Source organism: Nicotiana tabacum, chromosome 13 (assembly GCF_000715075.1).
Source record: "Nicotiana tabacum cultivar K326 chromosome 13, ASM71507v2, whole genome shotgun sequence".
NCBI classification, from domain to species: domain Eukaryota; kingdom Viridiplantae; phylum Streptophyta; class Magnoliopsida; order Solanales; family Solanaceae; genus Nicotiana; species Nicotiana tabacum.
Window position 1 is genome coordinate 17,640,191 of NC_134092.1, and position 24,932 is coordinate 17,665,122.

The 24,932-nt window shown below is 37.1% G+C and overlaps 1 protein-coding gene across 3 annotated transcripts; it reads left to right on the plus strand.

Annotated features, from left to right (window-relative positions):
• Positions 1–679: 679 nt before the first annotated feature.
• LOC107775738 (putative late blight resistance protein homolog R1B-23) lies at positions 680–23,281 on the plus strand. 3 transcript variants are annotated; one of them, XM_075227761.1, is made up of 8 exons: positions 680–737; positions 819–888; positions 1,427–1,539; positions 2,513–2,574; positions 4,318–4,408; positions 5,305–5,429; positions 18,953–22,973; positions 23,070–23,281. In XM_075227761.1, exons 6-8 carry the CDS (start codon positions 5,370–5,372, stop codon positions 23,078–23,080), a joined length of 4,092 nt encoding a protein of 1,363 aa, XP_075083862.1. In that variant the 5' UTR covers positions 680–737; positions 819–888; positions 1,427–1,539; positions 2,513–2,574; positions 4,318–4,408; positions 5,305–5,369; the 3' UTR covers positions 23,081–23,281. The 3 variants fall into 3 exon arrangements, with proteins under 3 accessions (XP_075083862.1, XP_075083863.1, XP_016450980.2); XM_075227762.1 differs by lacking the exons at positions 680–737; positions 819–888; positions 1,427–1,539 and having other exon boundaries at positions 2,437–2,574; XM_016595494.2 differs by lacking the exons at positions 680–737; positions 819–888; positions 1,427–1,539; positions 2,513–2,574 and adding an exon at positions 3,027–4,022.
• The last annotated feature ends 1,651 nt before the right edge of the window (positions 23,282–24,932 follow it).

Genomic DNA, 24,932 nt, shown 5'->3' on the forward strand with positions numbered 1-24,932 from the left:
GTTTGAGGACAAACGTATATTTAAGTGTGAGAATGTAACGACCCAACCGGTCATTTCGACTTTTAGAACCCCGTTTCCCTAAATAAAACTCTCCGAATGTGTTTTTAATGATTTATGACTTGCGGGGATGGTTGGTTCGGGATTTGAAAGTGTTTGGGTTAAAATCGAAACACTTGGTTCCTTAAGTTAGCCTTAAAAGGGCAAATTTGACTTCGGTCAACACTTTGAGAAAACGACCCCGGAATCGAGATTTTAAGGTTCTAACAGGTTCGTATATTAATAAGTGAACGAGTCATATTATAAGTGATGTAGGGTCTAAGGAGAGCCCTAAGTCTTAATCAAGTTGGAAATTACATGATAGACTAAAGTTCTAAATAAGTACACATAAAAATCTAACTTTGGACAAGCATGCCTATATATATAAGGAGTTATATATAAGGATTTATATGATGTACAACCTATCAAATGAAAGATCTTCGAGTCTAGTTTCTAACGCTTTTGACCGTTCGTCATTTGGATATTTCTACAAGGACTTATGGACGTTTTAGTAAATGGTGTCCAGCAGGGCAAAACTTGTAATACGAGGTACAACCTGCACAGCGTAAGGTACAACTCGCTGAAGCACCTGTGCCTTTATAAGGCAGTCACGGGCAACAACCATTTTTGGGGATTTTCTTGAGCTAGGGATTGGTTCTTTCATGGTGGATTCGACTTTGGGGACTACTTAAGAATACAAGGTGAGTTTTTTTTGGATATTTTAAGTTAATAACATCCTATTAACACTAGTATTAACATACTTCAATCTTTGAAATCCCTAGAAATCTTTTAAGTTGTTCAAGAACACCAAATTTCTCAAACATTGGAATTTCAAGAAAAAGCTTCAAGAAGGTAATACTAATGCTTCAAGCTCATTTCTTATGAGTCGGTGAGAGTAATTCTAATAGTTGTTTCAAGTTGTTGTTGTTGGATAATTTATTTCATAAACTCTAGTTCATGACATGAATAATGTTCTTGAGAAAATGAGGGAAAGATAAATAGTGTTATTAGAAATGAAATTAAAGGATGCAATAAATCTATGAAATCATTTTCTATCTTAGTTGGAAGTATTCAACTAAGTAATCACAAAATTGAATGTTTTGGAAATGTTGGTTAAGGAAGACGATGAATAGTAATTTGGCGGTGTTGGAGAATTTATGTAGTATCATTGATGACTTCAAATGGGTATTGAATGATAAGAGTGGAGCCGAATGTGCTAGTAAGTAAACTTATTAGACGATTTGAGTTGGAGGCTTGTAGCCAACTTGAGAGCCGTAAATGGATATTGATAAATATTTTTGAGTCATATTTTGATTGTAATTGGGATTGTAATTGTAAATACCAATTTGTTGGTGGCGTATGAGCATTTTACTCAATGTTACGATGTCAGAGGAGGATTAAAAGCTTGTGAATGTTAATAAAGCGAAAGCGAGTTTTGGAGCATTGGGCATCGGTCGAGTTATTTGAAAAGCTTGAGAGCCGGCTATGGAACTTCGAAGCGAGGTAAGTCTCTTGCCTAATTTTGTGAGGGGAAAATTACCCCATAGGGATCTAATTAAATAATTATTGCTAATTGCGGGGGCTACGTACGCACGAGGTGACGAGAGTCCGTGCGTAGCTACTATTAATGCTAAAGTCCGGGTAGTTTAGGACTCAAAGCATGAATTACTTGTGTAAATTGTATTCTTTATTTAATTGAATTATTTGATATATAAATTGTGAATTGTTAGGAAATATAATAAAGATGAAAATTTCATATGCTTAATTTTCTGTTTAAATTAATTAACTGTTTAAAGAAATTGTTCATCCTCCCGAATTTATCTCATAATGAATATACTCTCCTTCCGGAGGTACATAAAAAAATATCCTCCTTTCTTGTGGAGCGGGCCGAACGCCTCGACAGGATAGATGCATCTATGGATCGTGCTGCGCGTCCCTCGATAGTGTACACGAAACTCTGGATCGGGCCGTACGACCTCGACAGAAATCATGCTTAATAATAATAATAATTACACGATACTTGGACAGTTTATTACAGCTTGTAAAGCTATTTGATAAACTGAAAATTTATTGAAATTGAATTGTAGCTTGTAAAGCTATTTGATAAATTGAAAAATTATTGAAATTGAATTGCAGCTTGTAAAACTATTTGATAAATTGGAATTTTTATTGAAATTGAAGGATTTAATTAATAGATTAGAAATTATTTGAATGAAAGGAATTTAATTAATATATTGAAAATTATTGGAATTGAAGGAATTTAATTGCCTCTGCTGGTACAATAAAATTATTGTTAACTCTATGAATCACGTTGATATAAATATTTCTATTTTCATGATTATTTAATATTATTGACCCATAGTGAGTGTCATAGTCGGCTATCTCGTCTTTACCTCTTCGAGATTAGGCTTGATACTTACTGGGTACACGTTATTTTCGTACTCATACTGCACTTACTGCACATTTTATTGTGCAGGTACATATATGTATAGCGGCCTTGTTGGCGCAGAGGTGTGGTTAATAATTGTGGGGATATAGGTGAGCTGCATTCTATATTACGATCCACAACTAATAGAGTCTCCTTTAGAGTTATTATATTTTCTTGTCTAATTTGTATTCTAGACCGATGCTGTATTTTATTTTAATTCCCTAGTAAATGCTCATGCACTTGTGACACCGGGTTTTGGGATGATTATGGGTTGCATTGTATTGAAAATTTTTAAAGATATTAGTACGTATTTGGTAAATGTCATCTTCTGCTATTTAATTGAGGGAAACAACTATGACTTCAAAAATATTAAAATGAGAATTTATTTAGTATTTATTGTTGGCTTGTCTGACAGCGGTGTCCGACGTCATCACGACCTATAGGTGAAATTGGGTCGTGACAAGTTAGATCCAACCTAAACCTTCAAAAATTAACAGACACATATTATCTTCTTTAATAATTTTTTTTCAAGCTCAACAAAGTCCAATAATGATGCTTTTCAATTTTCTCCAACCAAATTAATTAAAATCATTAATTGTGTGCTCATAATTTATTAGAAGGAAAAGAAAGAAAGAAAGAAAGAGAGAGGAGGATGAATTTGAGCCTGTTCTAGTAGCACTGCGGAATAAAAGAATTCAAAGACAAAATTATCTTCTTCTAACACAATTTGATCGTTCTATTAAATTTTACTGCATAAGAATTGCCTACTAGAGGGAGACGGGGAAGAGAAGAGAGAAACATAATTGTCTTTAAGGGTTTTTACTTCTTGCTGTACTGTGGGCGGAAGATGTTCGATGAAATGCCAATTTGTGAGGTACTGGAACCTTTTGACGAATTAGCTTCCGTCTCTGAAAATCTAGTTCAAATTGAGAAGCACTGGGGTGGTTCACATTTCACAACTTCTCCTGCAGAGGGTAAAGTGGCAATTCAAGTGTTTCATCTGCTTGTAGAGAATATCAGAAGCACAAGAAAAGGCTAAACAGCTTGAGCTAGGATTACAAAGAGTTGCTGGAGCATTAGTAGACACTGAATCTCAAAATGTGAAGTTAAAGGATGAATTGTCACTCACAAAAGAGACTGCTTCCTGCAGAGGCGGACCCGTAATTTTTATGCGAAGGGGCACAATATTCTACTTTCTAGTGTTCATGGTGCCAAGTGATTTAAATTAACAATTTTCAAGGTATATTCATATATGTATACAAGATTTCTGCCGATACTTACAGGTCCGGTGACCCCTCACTATAACACATAGGTCCGCCTCTGGCTACATGAGACTGTCAAGGAATTTGGAGAGCTTGTAGAAATTGCAAAAGCAGATTGTAGAAAAAAAAAATTGATGACACTGAGCTTAATGCATTGTAGAAGGCATTTCAAGCTCAAGAATCGAATACTGAGGAGCATGTAAATTTTAAGGAGGCATTCGATAAACTTATCCTCAAATTTGAATGCTCAAAGAAGAAGATGGAAGAGCTTGAGCAAGAGCTTCTGACTTCTGCAGGTGAGGACGGGAAATTGCCCAAACAAAACAAAAAAAAAACGAATATCTAGACAAGTGGAGTATATAATATGATAGGCCAGATCTCATAACAAGGGACATATATATAGTATTCACAATGGATTACAAAGACTAAGAAAAGAATTAGCATTAAACAGACTTTAATTCAGAAGTCAATGAATTGTATTTAATAATGGAATTATCAATCTGTATTTGATTCTTCTTTCTACTGGTGGCCTTGTAAGTTGTCTTTAGCCAATTACTTCAACTTCTCTCACATATATTTTCTGAATCCCAGGTACTTTCTTGGCCATTCTTCACCTATTTCTCAAACAAACAAGAGCTGATAACAGCTTAATCTTGGTTGCTGAACTTTAAGCGGTCAAAAGGTATGTTTATTCTAACAAAGGTTTTTATTTGACTTTATTGATTATTTAAGCACAATATATGATGGGTGAGGCTCAGCTAAATCATATACTTATGAGTTATAGAATTAGGAGCTTGATGAAGTATACTAGCTTGTTAACACTTGCAGCGTAAATCAACAACAGATCTTGATCTCTTGATAGAAATAGAAGCAACAAATACTGAATACAATAAATCTAGCTGTTCTTGAAAAGTCATGGTAAATGAGCAGGACTAGGGAAGAAATATATGACGGGTTTTGTTTCTGAATATTTGGGTGTTATATTTTCTTCTTTATCTTATAAGTTCCTTCTTAAAAAATTAACAGCTGTTATGTGTAATTAAGATTGGCATTTCTGGTTAGAAACTAATTGCATAGAAAGTTACTATTCTTCAAAATAATTGCTAATTACACAACATTCGATGTTTGACCTAGATCGATAGTTAAGGAACAAAAAACTGAATGTGTATATTTTTTCTAATATATAACACTACTCCAATTAGGTTGCCTACATCACACCCGCCCTTCCGCGAACCCTATATGAACCGAGATGCTTTGTTCATCGGGCTGCCGTTTTATATAACACTACTACAAGGTGAAAATCTTGTGTTAAAATATTAAAAAAATTAGCAAAAACCCTATGCAATCAACTTGACAACAAGCTTTACAAATTTTGGGCTCAGGCTGAAGTACAGTACTGCTATTTCTATTTTGGTAATTGGGCTGAGAGTACTATGGTCAATCAACTTTTTTTTTTTGAGATGTCTGGCTATATCTGTAGTAAACTGTTTCCTGGTATATGCTTATGCTTCTTCCTTCAGTTTCTACTTCTTTCACTTCTTTCTCCATATAAAGGTTTATGCACTTTATATACATCAGGTCTTGAGAACTTGAGAGGAAGGGAAGGAGAAGCTACTTTGACTCGAGCAGTGAAGATTACATAAATGGAAAGAGGAAAAGAAAAAGAAGGAGAAGGAGAGAAAGGGGAAGCAAGCAACTCATTGGTATGTCATACAATAGTTATTGTATTAAAACTAATATATTAAATTGGATGATTATCCAAATAATCTTCATCACAATATAATGTTATTCATATCAATTGGGAATTGTTGTTTAGAAGTTCATAATCTGATAATGGCATCTTTTTTGGTAGAATATTTATTACTTGCTAAGGCATAAAAATATTTATTAGGTGAACATCCGGACTAAGTAACACATTTTAGAATATTAACATCGCGATAATAGATTTAATTAAAAAAATTCTTACTCAGATGTAGTAAGTAGTAGTAATAAATAAGCATACCACTATCTAACAATAATGTTAAAAATCATTGTAAGACGAAATCAGTAATCTTCCTGTCACGACCCAAAACCACTTGACCGGCACCAGACACACTGCCCGATCCGAGCGAACCAAACCATATGATGTACCCAAACAATATGCATGAAAACCAATTTAACTGCGGAGGCTCTTTGAAAATCATACACATTTTCAAGTTAAATGATAAAATATTTTTCCAATTCAAAATCACACATGACGCCTTTCATGATAATAATGGGATCAAATGCAATAAATATCTTTTTACATATGTCGTGTACCATCCCGTTATTACAACTCATCACAACTATTTATGGACCCTCTATACCAAGAATAGAACTCAATATTTGGGCCAATGTCTGACTAGCATAAAATAAAAAGACAACATGATAGCTACCACGAAATAGGAGTGGTGCCTCACCATATATTTTGGGAAGAAAGTCATCCTAGCCATGTCTGCATGCTACGTATCATATCCCTAATTCTGAAACATGTAAAGTAAGCGGAGCCCCGAAGAGGGGCCCCTGAGGGCTGAGTACACCACCACGGTACTCAATAAGTGTCATAGACTCTCACTAACTCAAGTTCCTAGGACAAGATTATACAAAAACTATGCAACCAATATTTGATATAAAGTGATAAACAATAATATAAATCATGCTCTTTATCATTTCAAATGAAAAGACAAGTGAAGTATAAACCATGATATAAATTCTTAAAACATTTATATCAATCCAAGATTTTTAATAAAATCATACAAAACCATTTCACCTTCATTAATTCATCGAAATCACTTTCGGCTCCTTAGGCATAAACATAAGAAAGTATTCTTTATCTTTCACTGGGAGTACTATACCAACACCGACATAATAAACAACTACTAGGTGATCGACCTAGCAACAAGTATTTGACCCTACTTGTCTGGGCGGCTTCCCGTAGTGCCGTACGAGTTGACTTAACCTTATTACTTTAAGTAATGATCATTTGTCCTCTCAATGGGGGACTTTATCCTACAAACCTCGGCTTAGTCTTGGAATACGTCCATACACCGGCACGTGTAGTTTCATGGTAACGAACTTAATATTCGAACCAATCTCGGTCGTCTCTACTAGTAACTCCCAAAACATTTGAATATCAAAAATAGATTCATAGCCTAATAGCCTCGAAAGATCTGTTTTATCAAATCATGATTTTCATAGTCAATCCAAACCATTTTGAACAAAATCAAATGAATAACCATTTTCATGTCAATGCCTTTAGCAATTTAACATCAATTTTTTAAAGATACAACAAGTGCTACTCCATTTTTTAAATTTCAAAACACATACTTTTTCATGAAACGTATCCTTATCACTCAAATAGTTTATACTCTTATCAACACATAAGTTTTAATAAAACTTATAAAATTTTTCTTAGGTATCATCTTGCAAACAAGTTTTGAAAATAAGACTTTTATATAAAATCACATAACACTTCAAAATTAACAAACTTAGAAACACATGGTGACATCCTTCCGCTTGTCCCTACAAGTACAGATGCACATTTATAAATAATAATACGTATTAACTCAAAACATGACTTTAGAGAGATTCCTTCAAGAAGAGCAAGTCATAATCAACTTACCTCAAATTTCAAGCTCCAAAAATACTACAAATGCTCCAATTGATTAAAATACTCAAATATCACACACAATTCAATATCTACCATTAGATATCCCAACTACATCAAAACAAATATGAAAAGATTTATAAATATCCATTTAGGCTTCACAATTCGGCAACGAGACTTCAACCATCCCAAATTATCCAATAGGTTCACCCATTAGCTTATTCAATTCCATTCTTATCATTTAATATTCATTGGGAGTCATTAATGATACTACGTTAATTACCCAATATCATCAAGTCACTATTCATTGTCTTCTCCAACAAAACTCTAGGTTCAAGAAAACCCATTTCAAGAACTAGTGTTGTATTTTACCCAAATGGTGATTCCCAATTCAATTCGTTCATCATTACATTATCAAGTCTGTTGGAATCATCTAAGTTGCTCGGATTCGGGTGCGGGTATCCGATACGGGGACGGATCCGAGTATCGGATTCGGCAAAATCTAAATTTTAAGATTCGAGAGTGCGGATCCGGATATGGATACGGGTGCGGGGATTCAGGTAATAAAAATTAGAGCTATAAAAAGATTGTAAATTTTGAGAGATATTCTGTGAAAAACTTACATGAATATTGTACAATTCAATCTTTCATTCTCCAAGATGGACAATATTCTTTCGTTGTTTTAAATCTGTTTTATTTTTGATTTTGAGAAATCAAAATCTCAATTTTTCTCCCAAATTTGTCGATGGACTCCGGTCAAAGTGTCCGAAGTCAGTTGACCGTATCCGGGACGTATCCCGTTCCCGTACCGTCCCGTATCCGGATGGGGACGGCACCAAAATCGAAGAATCCGCACAACTTAGGAAATCATTAGAAACTCAAAACAATTCCATTTATATCAATTCATCACTATACATCTTCTTTTTTTACTCAAAATGGCATTCTCAAGACCCACCCTTAGGGTTCATACAATATCTCATTACAACGTCAAATAAAACTCATAAATATGTTACCCATACTCCAATATATCATATATCTGAAGTTCAAGTGAAAGGACTATCTCTTGGTGGAAGAATCTCACTATTAGTATGGTTGGTGTCACGACCCAAAATCCAACTAGTCGTGATGGCACCTAACCCAACCCGCTAGGTAAGCCAATTAACCACTAACCAATTCCAATAACAATTAATAAAGCAATTAAGTAAAGAAATATCTGAATCTGATACATTTTCCAAGAACTGGTAGTATAAATCATGAGCTTCTAAGAATAGAATATACAAAGCTGGTATGAAGTAAATACATCATCTGTTTGAAAAGTACATAAACCGAGTTTTATGAATCTAAGGCTACCATAAACACGAGGCAGCTACAACCGGAACGCAGGTATATCTTCAGATCCAGCTCCCAACGAACACAGCAACATCAGCAGCCAACATCTACACGCAAGGTATAGAAGTGTAGTATGAGTACAACCGACCCCATGTACTCAATAAATAACAAACCTAACTTTAGGTTGAAAGTAGTGACGAGCTTGTACCAAGGTCAGAGTTCAACTGCCATAACAACATAAATCAAGTAATACAAAAAGTAACTCAGAGATAAAATGCTCAGCTTAAATCATGATTTCTTAAAATAATTCTGCCTTTCAAGTACATCAGTGTAAACCCAAATCATTTACCGAAGTTGCCAAAAATATGAGTAAGTTGGAAAACAGTAATTTTCCCAAAAATCCTTTCAATAATAAATAAGATGTTTCATTTTCATTCCAGATGACCAGTGTAAAACAAGTGCATCACTATGCCCATATGTCAATATGTGTGAGAAATCATGAATGATGTGATACCGTACAACACGAGAAAAATACATCTCTATGCCTGTATGTCATGTGTGCATGTCAATGCAATGTATCTCAGAGATGAACTCATGTACTCACACTCTCAGAGTACTCAATCTTACTTTCTCACACACTCCACTCATCATGCTCAATCACTCGGTACTATATATGGCCAATCCGGCCCAGGGAAGATCCATCCTGGAATATACACATCAACTGATCATCATTCACTCAGTACCGAGTAGGGCCAATCCAGCTCGTGGAGAAGATCCATCTCCAGGTATATAATGCTTCGGACAAGATCCATACTCAGGGAAGATCCATCCCTCAATAATATCAACCGCGCTCACTGGGGCATGTGCAGACTCCGGAGGAGCTCCTTCAGCCCAAGCGCTATCATAAATCAGTATAACCACTGCGGCGTGCAACCCGATCTCATAAATGTTACTCATAATCAGGCACTCGGCCTCACTCAGTCATCAATCTCTCCAGTCTCTCTCTCACGGGCTCACAGTGTCATGATACTAGCCCGAAAATAATAATATGATGCATCAATAAATAACAACAGAGACTGAGATATGATATGCATATGAATGCGTATGACTGAGTATGTAATGCAATGAAAGCAGATAATTCAACAACAGAAATGACCTCGGTGGGTCCCAACAGAATAGGCATGTAGCCTAGACATGGCTTCTAATATGAATCACAGCTCGATAACTCTAGTACGTAGAGATTTCGTGATTACAGATAAGTTCAGGTAACTACACAGTACCACAGAAATAACGGAGTCACAGTTCACACGGTGCACGCCCACAAGCCCGTCACCTAGCATGTGCGTCACCTCAACACCAAACACATAACACGTATATTTAGGGTTCATACCCTCAGCTCCAAGATTAGAAGAGTTACTTACCTCGAACAAGACGAATCCAATGTCGAGCAAGCTAAACAATGCTCCAGAAATTCCATTCTGCGCGTATCAACTCCCGAACGGCTCGAATCTAGACAAAATTAATTGATTCAGTCCACACAAATTATAGGAATTAATTCCATATCAAAATACTAATGTTTCCCACAAAATTCGAAATTACACCCAAAATCGCTCGTGGAGCCCACGTCTCGGAATCCGACGAAACTCACAAATCCGACAACCCATCCAATTACAAGTTCAACCATACTAATTTCACTCAATTCCGTCTCCAAATCGATGTTCAAAACTCAAAAATTCATATTATGAAACTGTAGGCCAACACCCCCAATTTCCTCTTTAAATTCATCAACCAATTGCTAAAAATGAAGATAGATTCATGAAATATAATCACAAGGGAGTCGAGAACACTTACCCCAAGTTGTGTGAAAAAATTCCTCTCCAAAATCGCCCAAACCGAGCTCCAAGATCCGAAAATGGGTGAAAAATCACGAAACCCCGAATTTAAGCTTCTGCCCCAGCGACTTCAGTATCTGCGGACAAGAGGTCGCACCTGCGACCCTCGCTTATGCGGAAAAATGCGCGCATTTGCGAGCGAGGCCGCTTTTGCGATGGCCATGGTCGCATCTGCGGTGCCCGCTTCTGCGCACGTGAACCGCATCTGCGGTTGCGCAGGTGTGTCCAAGCACCCGCATCTGCGGTCCTCACGCCCAGCTCCCTTCACGCTTTTGCGATGGCATTGCCGCTTTTGCAGCTCCGCACCTGCGCCCAACACTCCGCAGGTGCGGTCACACCAGAACCAGAAAAATTCCAGCCTTAGCCAAAACTTCCAAAATGCTCCAAACCTCGTCCGAAACTCACCCGAGTCTTTCGGACCCCGTCCAAATATACCGACAAGTTCCATAACATAACTCGGACCTACGCTAGGTCTCAAATTATATCAAACAACATCAAAATCACAAATCATACTCCAATTCAAGCCTAATGAACTTTGAAAATTCAACTTCCACAACCGATGCCGAAACCTATCAAATCACGTCCGATTGACCTTAAATTTTGCATACAAGTCACATTTCACATTAAGGACCTATTCCAATTTCCAGAATCGGATTCTGACTCCGATATCAAAAAGTCAACCCCTCGGTCAAACTTTCCAAAAATTCAACTTTCGCCATTTCAAGCCTAATTCCACTACGGACTTTCAAATAACTTTCCGGACACGCTCCTAAATCCAGAAACACCATACGAAGCTATTGGAATCATCAGAATTTAAATCCGAGGTCGTTTACACATAAATCGACATGCGGTCGACTTTTCCCAACTTAAGCTTTCCATTATGAGACTAAGTGTCTCAATTCATTTCGAAATCTCTCCGGACCCGAACTAACTAATCCGATAGGTCATAGTACAGCTATAAAGCATAAATAGAGCAGTAAATGGGGAAATGAGGCTGTAATACTCAAAATGACCGGTCGGGTCGTTACATTCTCCCCCACTTAAACATACGTTCGTCCTCGAACGTATGTTTAAGTGGGGGAGAATGTAATGACCCGGTCGGTCATTTTGAGTATTACAGCCGAACGTGCCAAGAGTTGTTTCCAAGCCATCAAATCACTATTTCATCTTACCACACACGTACCCGGGGGTGATCCCACGACACCCTATTCTATATAGGCCCGATAACACAACATAACAAATATCATTAATTTAATCTTGGCCCAAAAACCTTGGAATTCAATTTTTCAACATTCAGAATTTCTTTTCAAGACACGAATCTCACATCTACACACTACACACTGTATAAGTCCGAACAAGTTGTATCAAGCCATAACCGTAATCCTAGACATAATCACATAACATACTAAACAACTCGCATGCTCGCAACACCATTCCCGATCACAGTAACTACTCCAACTAACCCGGTACTGGTATTAAACCCCATATCAAATAAAACCTCGTTCCAAAACCTTCGTACACTCCTGATAATGAAAGAAACACGCAGAAATCTCATGACCCCTTATTAGATCAACAAGTCATAGAGCTCTCTCGCCCCAACTAGAACCATAATCACTTCTAAGCCGAATTTCAATATTGTCCTCCCGAATATACCGTAATCGAACCTGGTAGTACCCATTCTAGGTCCAATGACCTTATATTATTAAACACAACTATCCCACATATATGCCACACTCATATAACTCAGAGCCACAAACCGTGCCATCCGTGCACCAATACGCAACAATTCAAATGTACTCAATCATGGAAAAATGATTCAAATAAGAGAACTGCCCCACAAGATTAACAAATACCGCCACAACGAAATGCTGAAAATCCATCACACACCGTAGAACCATCACACGATTCTAACAAAAGGTTTATACCTTAATATAACTCCGCTGCAATGCGTGACCCCATCCAAACGCTGGTCCATATTATATACCTCGAGCCACCCTGCTCAAAATCAATAACCACGGAGAAGCAAATGACACAATGCCATACAAAACATGAAAGAACATAACCAATACGCAATCGATCATGCAGTACCCAAATACTCATCTCGCCCGAATTTCGCCATAAGGCCCCCAATAGAACCGTTCCATGTGTACATATAACCAATGAATCACAACTGTTTGTAGCATAGAATAGTAACTCACTGATCATTTCAGAACACGAATAAGTCCAACACCAACCGAATGGCACATTCTTCGACAATAGCAGTAGGGAGCCAACCAATCTGACTCGGTGTAGAATACACATCCTAATTGGGCCTACCAATGGACCCCCAAATCAACTCTGGTCACCCACAAATAGATAAATAACCCTCCGAAAATCCACAACGACTGAGTCATAATACATACTATTATCTGGATAGCTTCGGCCACGACTTCACAGTCCGTAACCATGAAACAATCTGTTCCTGACAACTCCCATTCTCCAAATCCATAGAACACACGAATCACCATTTCTGATTCCATCTCCACAGCCCGAATGTCTAACACATCTCTCATACACGATCATCCCACGAGGAATACTTCTCCCATTCTTTCGTGCCACATAACAACATCTTAAAATCAGTAGTCGATCAACCAGGAGAGTGCCGCAATACCTATGAAATATCCATAATTCAAAACATATTGCGCCTTCTGAAATGTACACTCTACTCACTCAATACCCAATAGTTATAGCATTCATCTAAACATCGAAAACCGTCCACTCCCTCTAAGAATTTATGACCTCCCCTTCAAAACTAAACCGTGACCTTGCACATGCAAACCTTAATCCCACACAACACACTGCATCTATCATGCCATCATATGAAAAATACGAGAACCTTATAATCATTCTGAGTCACAAGCAGAATACATATCCGATCAGCCAAAAGCCTTCCATTTGATCCCATCCGGTAGAAAATCACAATACTCAACATGCTCCTCAGGCCGGTAGGAAATATCCATCCCAAACCGTGGTAGAAATCCTCGAGAATGCCTTGGAATCCATTTGCACATAATCAAGCCATCAGAACTGAATCTCTCTAACTCAACCAAGCCACGCAGGTCGCCAAACCCAAGAGTATTGCCACAAGGCACCTGTAGAAAACCCCCACATCATTAGCACCCAAAGAACCGATCATATTCATTACAATACTGATCCAACCTACTACCAAGTTGTCCTATATCTCCGAGTCCCTTCCGAATTTGTCTTCATATTGATACTTCTCCTTGCTATCACACCACAATCTTTAACCACAACTCACCCCACGAATCCTAGCATAGAACCACTACGCCCTAAGGCCCATACGCCGCTGAATTCTCTCTTAATTATCCCAAAAGCACCACAACCGAGGTATCCACTCTGAAAGACCTTATGTAAATTTAAAATTGTCTCCCTTTCCTTTCTTATACTGAAATGTATAATCCATAGTCATACAGAATTGCCGCAAGTCCCGACACCATCCAATGTAAATAACCGATTCTAGCGATATACGAATTCGAAAAATTTTCAATTGCCACTTATACATTTTTGAATACATTAGCACCTTCTCGAGAGTCACCCATTTTGCTCAAATATGAAAATTGCACCGCCCAAACGGGCTGAAAGACTTGTGCCCCATTAGCACAACAACACTCAAAGAGGTAATCCTGCCTTAACACCACCGATCAAATTCATTCTCTGTGCGCATTGCATCATTCACTAATAATAACTCACTCATCCCATGACTTTCATATACTCATAAAGCGCAATATAACCCGTATTCAGGAATTTCAGTACTCGAGTCATCCTCGATCTCAACCTCTGCAAGTCATAACTAATCCACAAGTATGCCTCAGACCAAAACTAAAACTTAACATATAACCATGAATTGAGTTGTCAATAGCAGGCTCCCCCACTTGGCTCAAAGCCATAAATTAAAACACTCGATAACTGACAATACCCATACTTTATTACTGCCATAATACTGCAGTCAGTACAACGAAAATTCTTCTCAAGCTCATACAACGCCAACCATAAAAATACCTCAATCGTACCTAGACTCGCATTCTTTCTCTTAACACTCAAGTCAACTTTCTCAACCAGATTCAAATTCAAACCTCAACACATACGCCCCGCTGTAGATTACTCCACAGGAGATAACCCACCTGCTTAATCTCAAATTGGCATCTTGCTATACCCTTTCGCAGCCACAATTTCTACGCAATCACTTAGTGTATCTGAGTCCAAACTTATTAACTAGACATGAGAATTTAATTTGTCCCAAAATTTAACAACGTGAAAGATCCTTCAAAATATTAATACTCGAGATTGTACGTTACATAAAAACGAAAATCAAGCATCCTACGGCCCTTTTTACATTTCAAGGAAGTACTTCTCGTCACATTCAAATCGTCTTACCACATCCCGCAGTCACATCATACTCATCACAAAGCCATTCCACTGCTCATCGAGCCACAAATTTCCACTCGTGGAGACATTACCATACATATGAGTCCAAACGTACAAGTTACAACTGAAGCTACCGAGCATAAGCTGCAGTCTAACCATGGCCTCAAGTCCTCCAGACTGGCCCATCACCAAAACACAGACTACACATCTCGAACCTCATTCATAGAATCATAAGCTGGCGATGCACAACTGATACCGAGCGCTCATGTGCGCATACGAATGTGTGGATGGAATTCAAAGAGTGATGTTTCAAGCTGAATCAATTTCGCACGATAAGGAAAGAAAGATGGGAAATTACCTTAAATGTCCTGTAGCCTCTCGAAGATAAGTATGGACGTCATCATACCGATCTGCAAGACTCTACTAGACACTTGCTCATGACTTGTAGAACCTATGAACCTAGAGCTCTGATACCACCTTGTCACGACCCAAAATCCAACTTGTCGTGATGGCACCTAACCCAACCCGCTAGGTAAGCCCATTAACCACTAACCAATTCCAATAACAATTAATAAAGCCATTAAATAAAGAAATATTTGAATTTGATACATTTCCCGAGGACTGGTAGTACAAATCATGAGTTTCTAAGAATAAAGTATACAAAGCTGGTATGAAGTAAATACATCATCTGTTTGAAAAGTACATAAACAGAGTTTTATGAATCTACGGCTACCATGAACAAGAGGAAGCTAAAACCGGAACGCAGGTACATCTTCAGATCCAGCTCCCAACGTACACAGCAACATCAGCAGCCAACATCTGCACGCAAGGTGCAGAAGTGTAGTATGAGTACAACCGACCCCATGTACTCAATAAGTAACAAACCTAACCTTAGGTTGAAAGTAGTGACGAGCTTGTACTAAGGTCAAAGTTCAACTGCCATAACCAACAACAGTTCATATCAACATAAAGCAATAAAATGCTCAGCTTAAATCATGATTTCTAAAAATAGTTCTGCCTTTCAAGTACATCAGTGAAAACCCAAATCGTTTACCAAAATTGCCAAAAATATGAGTAAGTTTGAAAATAGTAATTTTCCTAAAAATCCTTTCAATAATAAATAAGATGTTTGTTGGTTTTTTTAAAAGATGGGGCAACAAAAAGATTAAAAGTATTGATTGAAAAAGTCTCTCAATAATTTTATTAAGCATAACAAGGTTTTAAATAGCCAATTAGGGAAAAAAAATCACATAATTTAAAATTCAAAAAAGCTAAAATATCTCAACTAACTTAAATAATCTAATAAAAATTTAAAATTGAAATTCATCCTAAAACTAAGCTAACTTATTATGCTAAAAAGATTCAACGGTAACTGAAGCAAATCATCAATATTCCTCATTTGCTTCAGTTGCTCTAAAACAATTGCTCCTCCTCAATTACTGCTTCTGCTATTTTTGCTTGAGGATTATGTTGAGTGTCTTTGAACTTACATACTTTTGTAACATGGCCTGTTTGTTTGCAAATACCACATATTGCATCATGTCTCCACCAACAATATATGTGCTCATCATTCCGAAATCTCTCCGGACCCGAACTAACTAATCCGATAGGTTATAATACAGTTATAAAGCACAAATAGAGCAGTAAATGGGGGAATGAGACTGTAATACTCAAAACGACCGGCCCGGTCATTACATGTATTTTTTGAAAATTCAATACATTTCTTATGGATTTTGATCCATGAATGATGTTAGAACTAACATTAAATGGTGTTATGTAGCCACAAATGCATCGTAAACACTTACCTTGAAGTATGTTGATGAGGGATGTGCTCATCCTTCTCTCTAGATTCAAGACCTAACTCCAAAATTTCATCTCTTTCTCTTCCCCAAAATAGCCACTTTTATAATTTTGATGACGTGCGTAGCTACGCTCACTTCCTCTTCAGCTCCCCTTCCTTTGGCAAGCTTGCTGGAATCAGCTACGCACAAGGCAGCGTAGCTACGCACAGCTCGCGTAGCTACGTGGCTGCTAGCTAACTTTTAGTAAAAAGATCATAACTTCTTGTAACAATATCCAAAAGACAAATGGTTTGAAGCATTGAAAACTAGACTCACAGATCTTTAATTTGATAGCTCGTACACCACATAAATCTTCATATATTGGGAGTTATGCCCGTTTAAAGTTAGGTCTTGTGCAAACTCATTTGAAACTTTAGCCCATCATATAGTTTCCAACTGATTTATCCTTAGGGCTCTTCTTAGACCATAAACCATTATTAATATACCTTGTACACATATTACCATGATAAATTGATATCTTTCATATCATTAGTCCTTGTTCACATCCGGATTAATATAATTAGCACATGTTAATCTTCTTAGTAGCCTTAAAACACTTCAAAATTTTTCGGGGTGTTACACTTCCAATCGAATATTTTTTATGATAATAAGACAGTAAAGTGTAAGCTAGTTTGTTTAGCCAAGGGGAACGCATTACAATGAATAACAGTCTAATTCACTATCAATTTTTACATTCTTGAAACAACTAAATTTTTTCAATGTGTCTAATCTTTTTTACTACAAAGAAACATTTACTCTTCAGAGGCGGTCGAAGAATTAGTCAAAGACTCAGTCTTTTGTAGCTGCAGGGTAGGACCTGGCTCCAGCACTATTAAGCCATTCACATGTTTACCATTCCCCTTTACTAACAACTCTTGCAATTTCTATTAAGTGTTTGAGTGGAAAATCCCTAAACTGAGAGACTCATTCAATTAATTAAGCCGAGATGGAATATTGGATTTGGGAAACTAAGATCTCAAACAATATTCTTGTTCATTCTCAATTATTTATCATGTGTACGAACTTATTTTGGCCTTACCCATCCAGGTTAGTGCTAATATCTGTGTGAATAGTCACGAATTTGAGCTAATCAAGTTTTATACAACAACTACTACTATCTCAATCCCAAACAAGTTGGGGTAGGCTCTATGAATCTTCACTAATCATCTCGTTTCATTTAGCTCAATATATTCTATATGCAACGATTCATCATAGATTGACCAGTTTTTCTCCTCCTACATACTCGTATGTAGATCCTGAACTAAGGTATGATTGCGCACGTTATTGAGGTTAGTCTTTTCGGATCACGGGTGACAGGTGAATGCCAAAGACCGAAAGGTATGAGCAATTTCTACTTTGCTCGTACTAAATACGGGTAATTCCCCGCCACTTGCCCATCATTTTAATAGAGGGATAGCCAGTGGTGAGGCCATTGGACCAACAAACATTAGAGGCAAGTAGCTTGAAATCCGAAAGGGTGAAATCAGGGGCTACACTAGTTGTCAGCCTACCGCAACCCTCTTCCTTTAATCGCGTTTAGGCCGGCAATATGAGCAAGTACAGTGGAGTTAAGTTGCATGTTTATAATTAAAGCAAAAAAATCTATATAAACAGTATAAAGCTTATTGATCCTCGTCAGTTATAATTTGCAAGGCGTTGTTTTACATGTTTGCCAATTACCTCTTTTCACCTCTTTCTCCAAGAAAATAGTTTAAGGAAGTCTTTACAGAATCATCCATCCTTCTCTAGTGTCTACTCTGTAATATAATCTATCAAATAGCATAAAATCTTTTCTGACTCTCGAGTAATTTACTATTTTTTGGATGGACAGATCAGTAGAAACTCGATCGTACAAATAAATTGGAAAATAGTTTTTTTTCTTTGTTTGCCGTCGAACTTGGTTCACTCTTATTTTGAGTAAATAACATATACAAAGTAAACCATTATCTTTTGACATGCTTGCTTTGTGATATTAGATGTAACGACAGGATAAACATTTAGCTTATCCAGTAGGCTATTTGAAGAAGGACCTCTACAGTTATGTTAGCTGCCTGTTAATTTAGAGTGCATATGTAGCTTTAATAAAGTTGATATGAGATTTGGTCTTTTGGCAGATGTCATCTGCTGTACTTCGCAAGGACATTGTAAATCTTCTGGATTTCATAGAGAGGTTAAAGAACGAAGAAGATCAAATTGCTCTTGACATGGATCAAATTGAAAAGCTGAAATTGGAGCTGACATTTATGTCAACATTTCTTCAGCTTTCTTATTTCAATTTGGATGGTTTTAGTGCCAAAATGTCTCGCAAAGCACAACAGGTTGATGATATGGTTCAGTCAGTTTTCTATAGGAGTGGAGATGACTTCTTGGTTAAATATGATATGGACCGCGTTGTTCCTCACATCCTGGAAAATATCAAAAGTTATATCAGCTCACATCATTATCCTGAATCAAGTGCCACCATGACTGAGGCGCAGTTGGTTGAACTTTTAGACGCCCTCCTTGTGAATCTCCATGATCTACCCAAGTGTTGTGCCAAGCTGATTTTGCCATTAATGACTCAATATGAGCTTCTCCGGGATATATGTGGAAATTTAAGAGATTTTCTTGTGCTGAAAGTAAATGGTTATGTTGAGCATGAGACAGTTGAATATGTCTTACCTCAGTTTCAACTTATGGCTGAGAGAGTAGGGCACTTCTGTTTTGACCTTTTGTCTTGTCAACTTGATGAAATAGATGAAGCAGATGATTCAGATGAAATATATGATTCTGATGAAACAGCTGAACCTCATGAAACAGATGATCCTGATGAAATATATGATTCTGATGAAATAGATGAAGCAGATGATTCAGATGAAATATATGATTCTGATGAAACAGCTGAACCTCATGAAACAGATGATCCTGATGAAATATATGATTCTGATGAAATAGATGAAACAGCTGAACCTCATGAAACAGATAGTCCTGATGAAATATATGATTCTGATGATATACTCCATGAAGTCAATTCCATGATAGTTCATCTATTTTTGAAGATTATTCCTGTTGAACTGGAGGTTATGCACATATGTTCCACATATTTGAAAGCTTCAAAGTCAGCAGAAGTTGGACGCTTCATTAAGCATCTCTTAGAAGCCTCTCCGGGCATTCTTAGAGAATATCTAATTGTTCTACAAGCGCACATGGTAAATGTTCTTACTGCTAGCACTATTGCTCGAAACATTCATGTCATGATGGAGTTCCTATTAATTATTCTCATAGATTTGCCCAAGGAGAACTTCTCTGGTCTCTTAACACGTGTTGGAGCACTTACCATGAAGGTATCCATTCTTGTTCGCAACTTAGAAGATAAATCAAGGAACGGCGAGAATATGAGTGAAACTAACTGTGCAACTCTAGACTTGTTGGAAAGTATTGAACTCATGAAGGAAGATCTCAAACATGTTTTCCTAAAAGCCCCTGCAGACTCATCTCAACTCTGCTTCCCCATGAGTGACGGACCACTCTTCATGACTCTTCTACTCAAAAAATTAAATGACTTGCTCAATTCTAATGTTTGTTCAGTTGCTTTGATAAAGAAAGAAATTGGGCTAGTGAAAGAAGACTTAGAATTTATTAGATCGATCTTCGGGAATGTTGAGCAAGAATTGAATAGAGATCTTTGGACTCGTGTTCTAGATGTGGCATATGAGGCAGAACATTCCATTAAATCAATTCTTGTCAGAGACCATGGTCTCTTGCAGCTTATCTTCTTGCTTCCTGCTGCCGTAGAAAAGATCAAGCGCATCAAAAAAGAGGTACTAGAGAAGATCTCCAAGAACAAGGGTCTTATTGTTGTGAACTCTCTCAACAAGTTAGTGAAAAGAAAATCATCAACAGCTGGCCAAATAATTGTAGGTTTTAAGGAGGAGACAGACTGGATAATTAGGAAGCTCACCAGTGAACCAGGTAAAGAAGATGTCATTTCCATAATTGGTATGCCAGGAGTCGGAAAAACTACTTTGGCTTACAAAGTATATAATGATAAATCTGTTGTTGCTCATTTTGACGTTCATGCTTGGTGCACAGTTGACCAAGAGCGCAATGTGAAAAAGTTGTTGCAGAAAATTTATAATCAAGTTGTTGGTTTGGAAAAAAGATTCAGCGAGGATGACATAGATGATGACGTTGCTGATAAGCTACGGAAACAACTGTTTGGAAAAAGGTACCTTATTGTCTTGGATGACTTGTGGGATAATGCAACATGGGATGAGCTAACAATGTCTTTTCCTGTACGTAAGAAAGGAGGCAGAGTTATTTTAACTAGTCGAAAAAAGGATGTGGCTTTGCATGGAAAACTCCACTCTGATCCTCTTAGCCTTCGATTGCTAAGACTAGAAGAAAGTTGGGAGTTATTAGAGAAAAGGGTATTCGGAGAAGAACATTGCCCTGATGAACTAAAGGAGGTTGGAGAAAAAATAGCCCGAACCTGTGATGGGCTGCCATTGGTACTTGATCTGATCTGTGGAGTTCTTGCACGGAAGGAAAAGAAAGAGGCTTCGTGTCTTGAAGTTCTAAATAACTTGAATTCCTTTATTTTTAAGGATGAAGAGGAAGTGATGAAGGTTGTACAATTAAGTTATGACCATTTACCAGATCACCTTAAGCCTTGCTTGATTTACCTTGCAAGCTATCCAAAGGACGAAGATATTGAAATTTCTGAATTGAAAGCTTTATGGAGTGCCGAAGGACTTGTGGAACAAATTGAGATGAAGAGTGTGGAAGAAGTACTGGAGGTTTATGTGGGTGAGTTAATTTCCAGTAGCTTGGTAATAGCTTTCAATGAGAGAGGTTGGGGCCAGAGTTGCAAAATCCATGATCTTGTGCATGATTTTTGTTCCATAAAAGCTAGAAAGGAAAAGTTGTTTGACTTCACAAATTCAAATGCTCCATTGTCGTCTTCCTCTTCTTCTTCTTCTTCTTCTTCTTCTTCTTCTTCTTCAGATTTGATGCCACGTGGAATGACCATTCATTATGATCATCCGGATGAAAATGTTGTCCTGTTCAATCCAGAAAAGAAAAATCCTTATGTTAAACACCTCCTCTCGTTGAAGGTAATCGTGGAAGATGGGAAGGACACTTGTCTTTCCTACAGTTGTCACCTACAACACTTGAGGCTTCTTAAAAGGTTGGAGCTGCGCAACATAAGATTGACAGATTCCTTGCTGAATGAAATAGGCATGCTTTTTCATTTGAGGTATTTAAACATTTGGACGGAGACAGAAGCTCTCCCTCCATCATTTTCAAACCTATGTAATCTAGAAACTCTGGTGGTGGCAAATTGGGGATCAAGGATGGTAGTATCACCTAGTATTTGGAGTCTAGCAAAGCTACGACGTTTTAACATTGATAGTTGTACTTTCTTTGATTGGGATGATGACGGCGAACCAAAAGTGTTAGAAGAGGACTGGAAGTTAGAGAATTTGAGAATTTTAGATAAGTTCAGTTTTTCCTATTTGGATGACACAGAGGATATTTTAAAAAGGTTTCCTAATCTTCGAAGCCTTACATGCGAAATTAGCGGACCATGGGATTTTTCAGAGGAGGTTTATTTTCCAAGATTGGATGTCCTTAATGAACTTGAAGAAGTCTCCGCATGGTTTCAGTGTCGTAAGTGTTCACATGCACATCAGTGGGATTTTCACTTCCCTTTGAGCTTGAAAGAATTGGACTTGAAGGGGTTTGATCTTTCATCTGATTCACTGTCAGGAATTGCGAGAATACCCAACCTTCAAATCCTGCATCTAAGAAACGCAATCATCGAGGGGAAAGAATGGAACATGGAAGAAGTCACCTTCGAGAATCTCAGATCGCTGAAACTGGAATCAGTGTCTTTTTCTGAATGGCAGGTTGGAGAGGAATCCTTTTTCCTCCTCGAGGAATTACATATACAATGGTGTGATGAGCTTATGGAGATCCCGGAAAGTTTTGGGGATATTGCTTCATTAAAGTCCATCTACCTGGTTGGCAACCGTCAACTTGTAGATTCAGCCATAAAGGTTAAGAAATATGTTTCAGAAATGACGGGAGAAGACAAGCTTGAGGTAAAGTTGAATGCGGTCATCTTACGTCCTTATGACCAGCCAAATCTCAGTACGTATTTACTAACTTATTAACTTCTTATATACATTAAGTTCCTTTTCAGTATATTTTTTCCTATTACTTTAACCTGTATAATCTTCTTTGCAGAGCGCGTATAAAGGAAGAGCATACGATTTGTAGTACATCAACCTGTTGAGGCTTCAAATGATGGACTGATCCTCAGACTTTTTTGCCTTCTTTCAGCTGTTTCTTTTCCAAACTTCCCTTTTGAATCACTAACTTTTGTTTCCCTGTATGGTATAAAGTGAACCTGTTTTTTGGTAGCTTGTGTTGAAATATCATGCCTAACATTTGTTGCTCTTTTATAGTTTCAAAAGAAAATGTAGCAAGTTCCAATCTCATCTTCTATTAGCATAGGCTTATTTCAAATATTAACAACAGTTAGATCAATTATTCTGATAATTAGCCTAACTTGGAATAGGTGTAGTCTATAAAAGTAAATAGAAGGGGTATTAAGAGCACTAAAAATGACAACTTGGAAATGAAAATACAGGTACAAGAACAGATTAAATAGACAAAATTAGGGCAATGCATGGATCATCATAATCATCTTGCTATTCCAATATTCACAAGCCAGGTCTGAAGTCCCTGATATAGAACTGAATCAATATTCTTCACAATTAATCGGTCTCGTCAGTGCCAGAAATATATAGTCATATTAGAAACGTTACAAGAAAAATGCTATAGTATGATTTATCATTTGGTTCAAGATTCCAATCAACACAAAGTTTCAGTATCTGTAGTTTTTATTTTACAGATTTAGACAGGAAGAGGGAACCTAACTGAACAGTAGATTTAACAGTATAGTTTAATCTCTTGACCATTATACTATTTGGCAAGAGCAAGCTTCTGTACTTTTTGCCTCACATACATTACAATTGATACAAGAACCTAACTGAATAATAGATGTTACATAGGATTTCAAATTCTAATCTTTTAACCAATGGATTATTCGTGCAAAAATAGTAGTGGCAAAATGAATAAAAAGAACAGTTATCCATCTATATTGATACTGATCCAATTGGAATTTTGACCATCTAACTATCCTTTCAGGACTAAGCTTATGTTTCCTTTCCCTCTCATAATAACAATCTAGACTATTTTGAATTCTTTACAATGTCAATCCACAGAATATATACTGTCAAACCTCTCTATAACAACCGCATTTGTTCTGATATTTTTTGGATGCTATAGTGAAGTACTGTTATTATAATATAACATAAAAGATCGATTCCGAGAGAAACTTGGCTTTTATAGTGAATGGTTGTTATATAGGGATGTTGTTAACTCTTTTCAATATCCAATCAATGTAACATTCTTTTTTTTTTTCTCTTTTTTTTTATTTTATTTTTTATGTCCAAACAACATTACTCACTATAACAGTAAAGTCGTAAAACCATTACTCCCTCCCTTTTAATTTATGTGACATACTTTTCTTATTATTCAGTTTAAAAAAGAATGATACATTTCTATTGTAATGACCCAACCGATCATTTTAACTTTTAGAACCCCGTTCTCTAAAATAAAACTTTCCGTAGGTGCTTGTAATGATTTATGACTTGCGGGGATGGTTGGTTCGGGATTTGGAAGTGTTTGAGGTGAAACCGGAACACTTGGTTCCTTAAGTTGGCCTTAAAGTGCTAAGTTTGACTTCGGTCAACATTTTGAAAAAATGACCCCGGAATAGAATTTTGATGATTCCAACAGCTCTGTATGGTAATTTTGGACTTAGGAGCGTGATCGGAATTTTATTTGGAAGTCCGTAGTAAAATTAGGCTTGAAATGACTAAAATAGGAATTTAAAGTTTGAAAGTTTGACCGGGGAGTTGACTTTTTGATACCGGAGTCGGAATCCAGTTCCAAAATTTTTTTTAGCTCCGTTATGTAATTTATGACTTGTGTATAAAATTTGAGATCAATCGGAGTTGATTTGATAGGTTGCAGCATTGA

Excerpts from the sequence above, each read along its gene's own strand:
- LOC107775738 (XM_075227761.1), top strand. The coding sequence starts at position 5,370 with ATGGAAAGAGGAAAAGAAAAAGAAGGAGAAGGAGAGAAAGGGGAAGCA. Across the intron at positions 5,430-18,952 it reads GGGAAGCAAGCAACTCATTG|ATGTCATCTGCTGTACTTCG; the intron begins GTATGTCATACA and ends GTCTTTTGGCAG.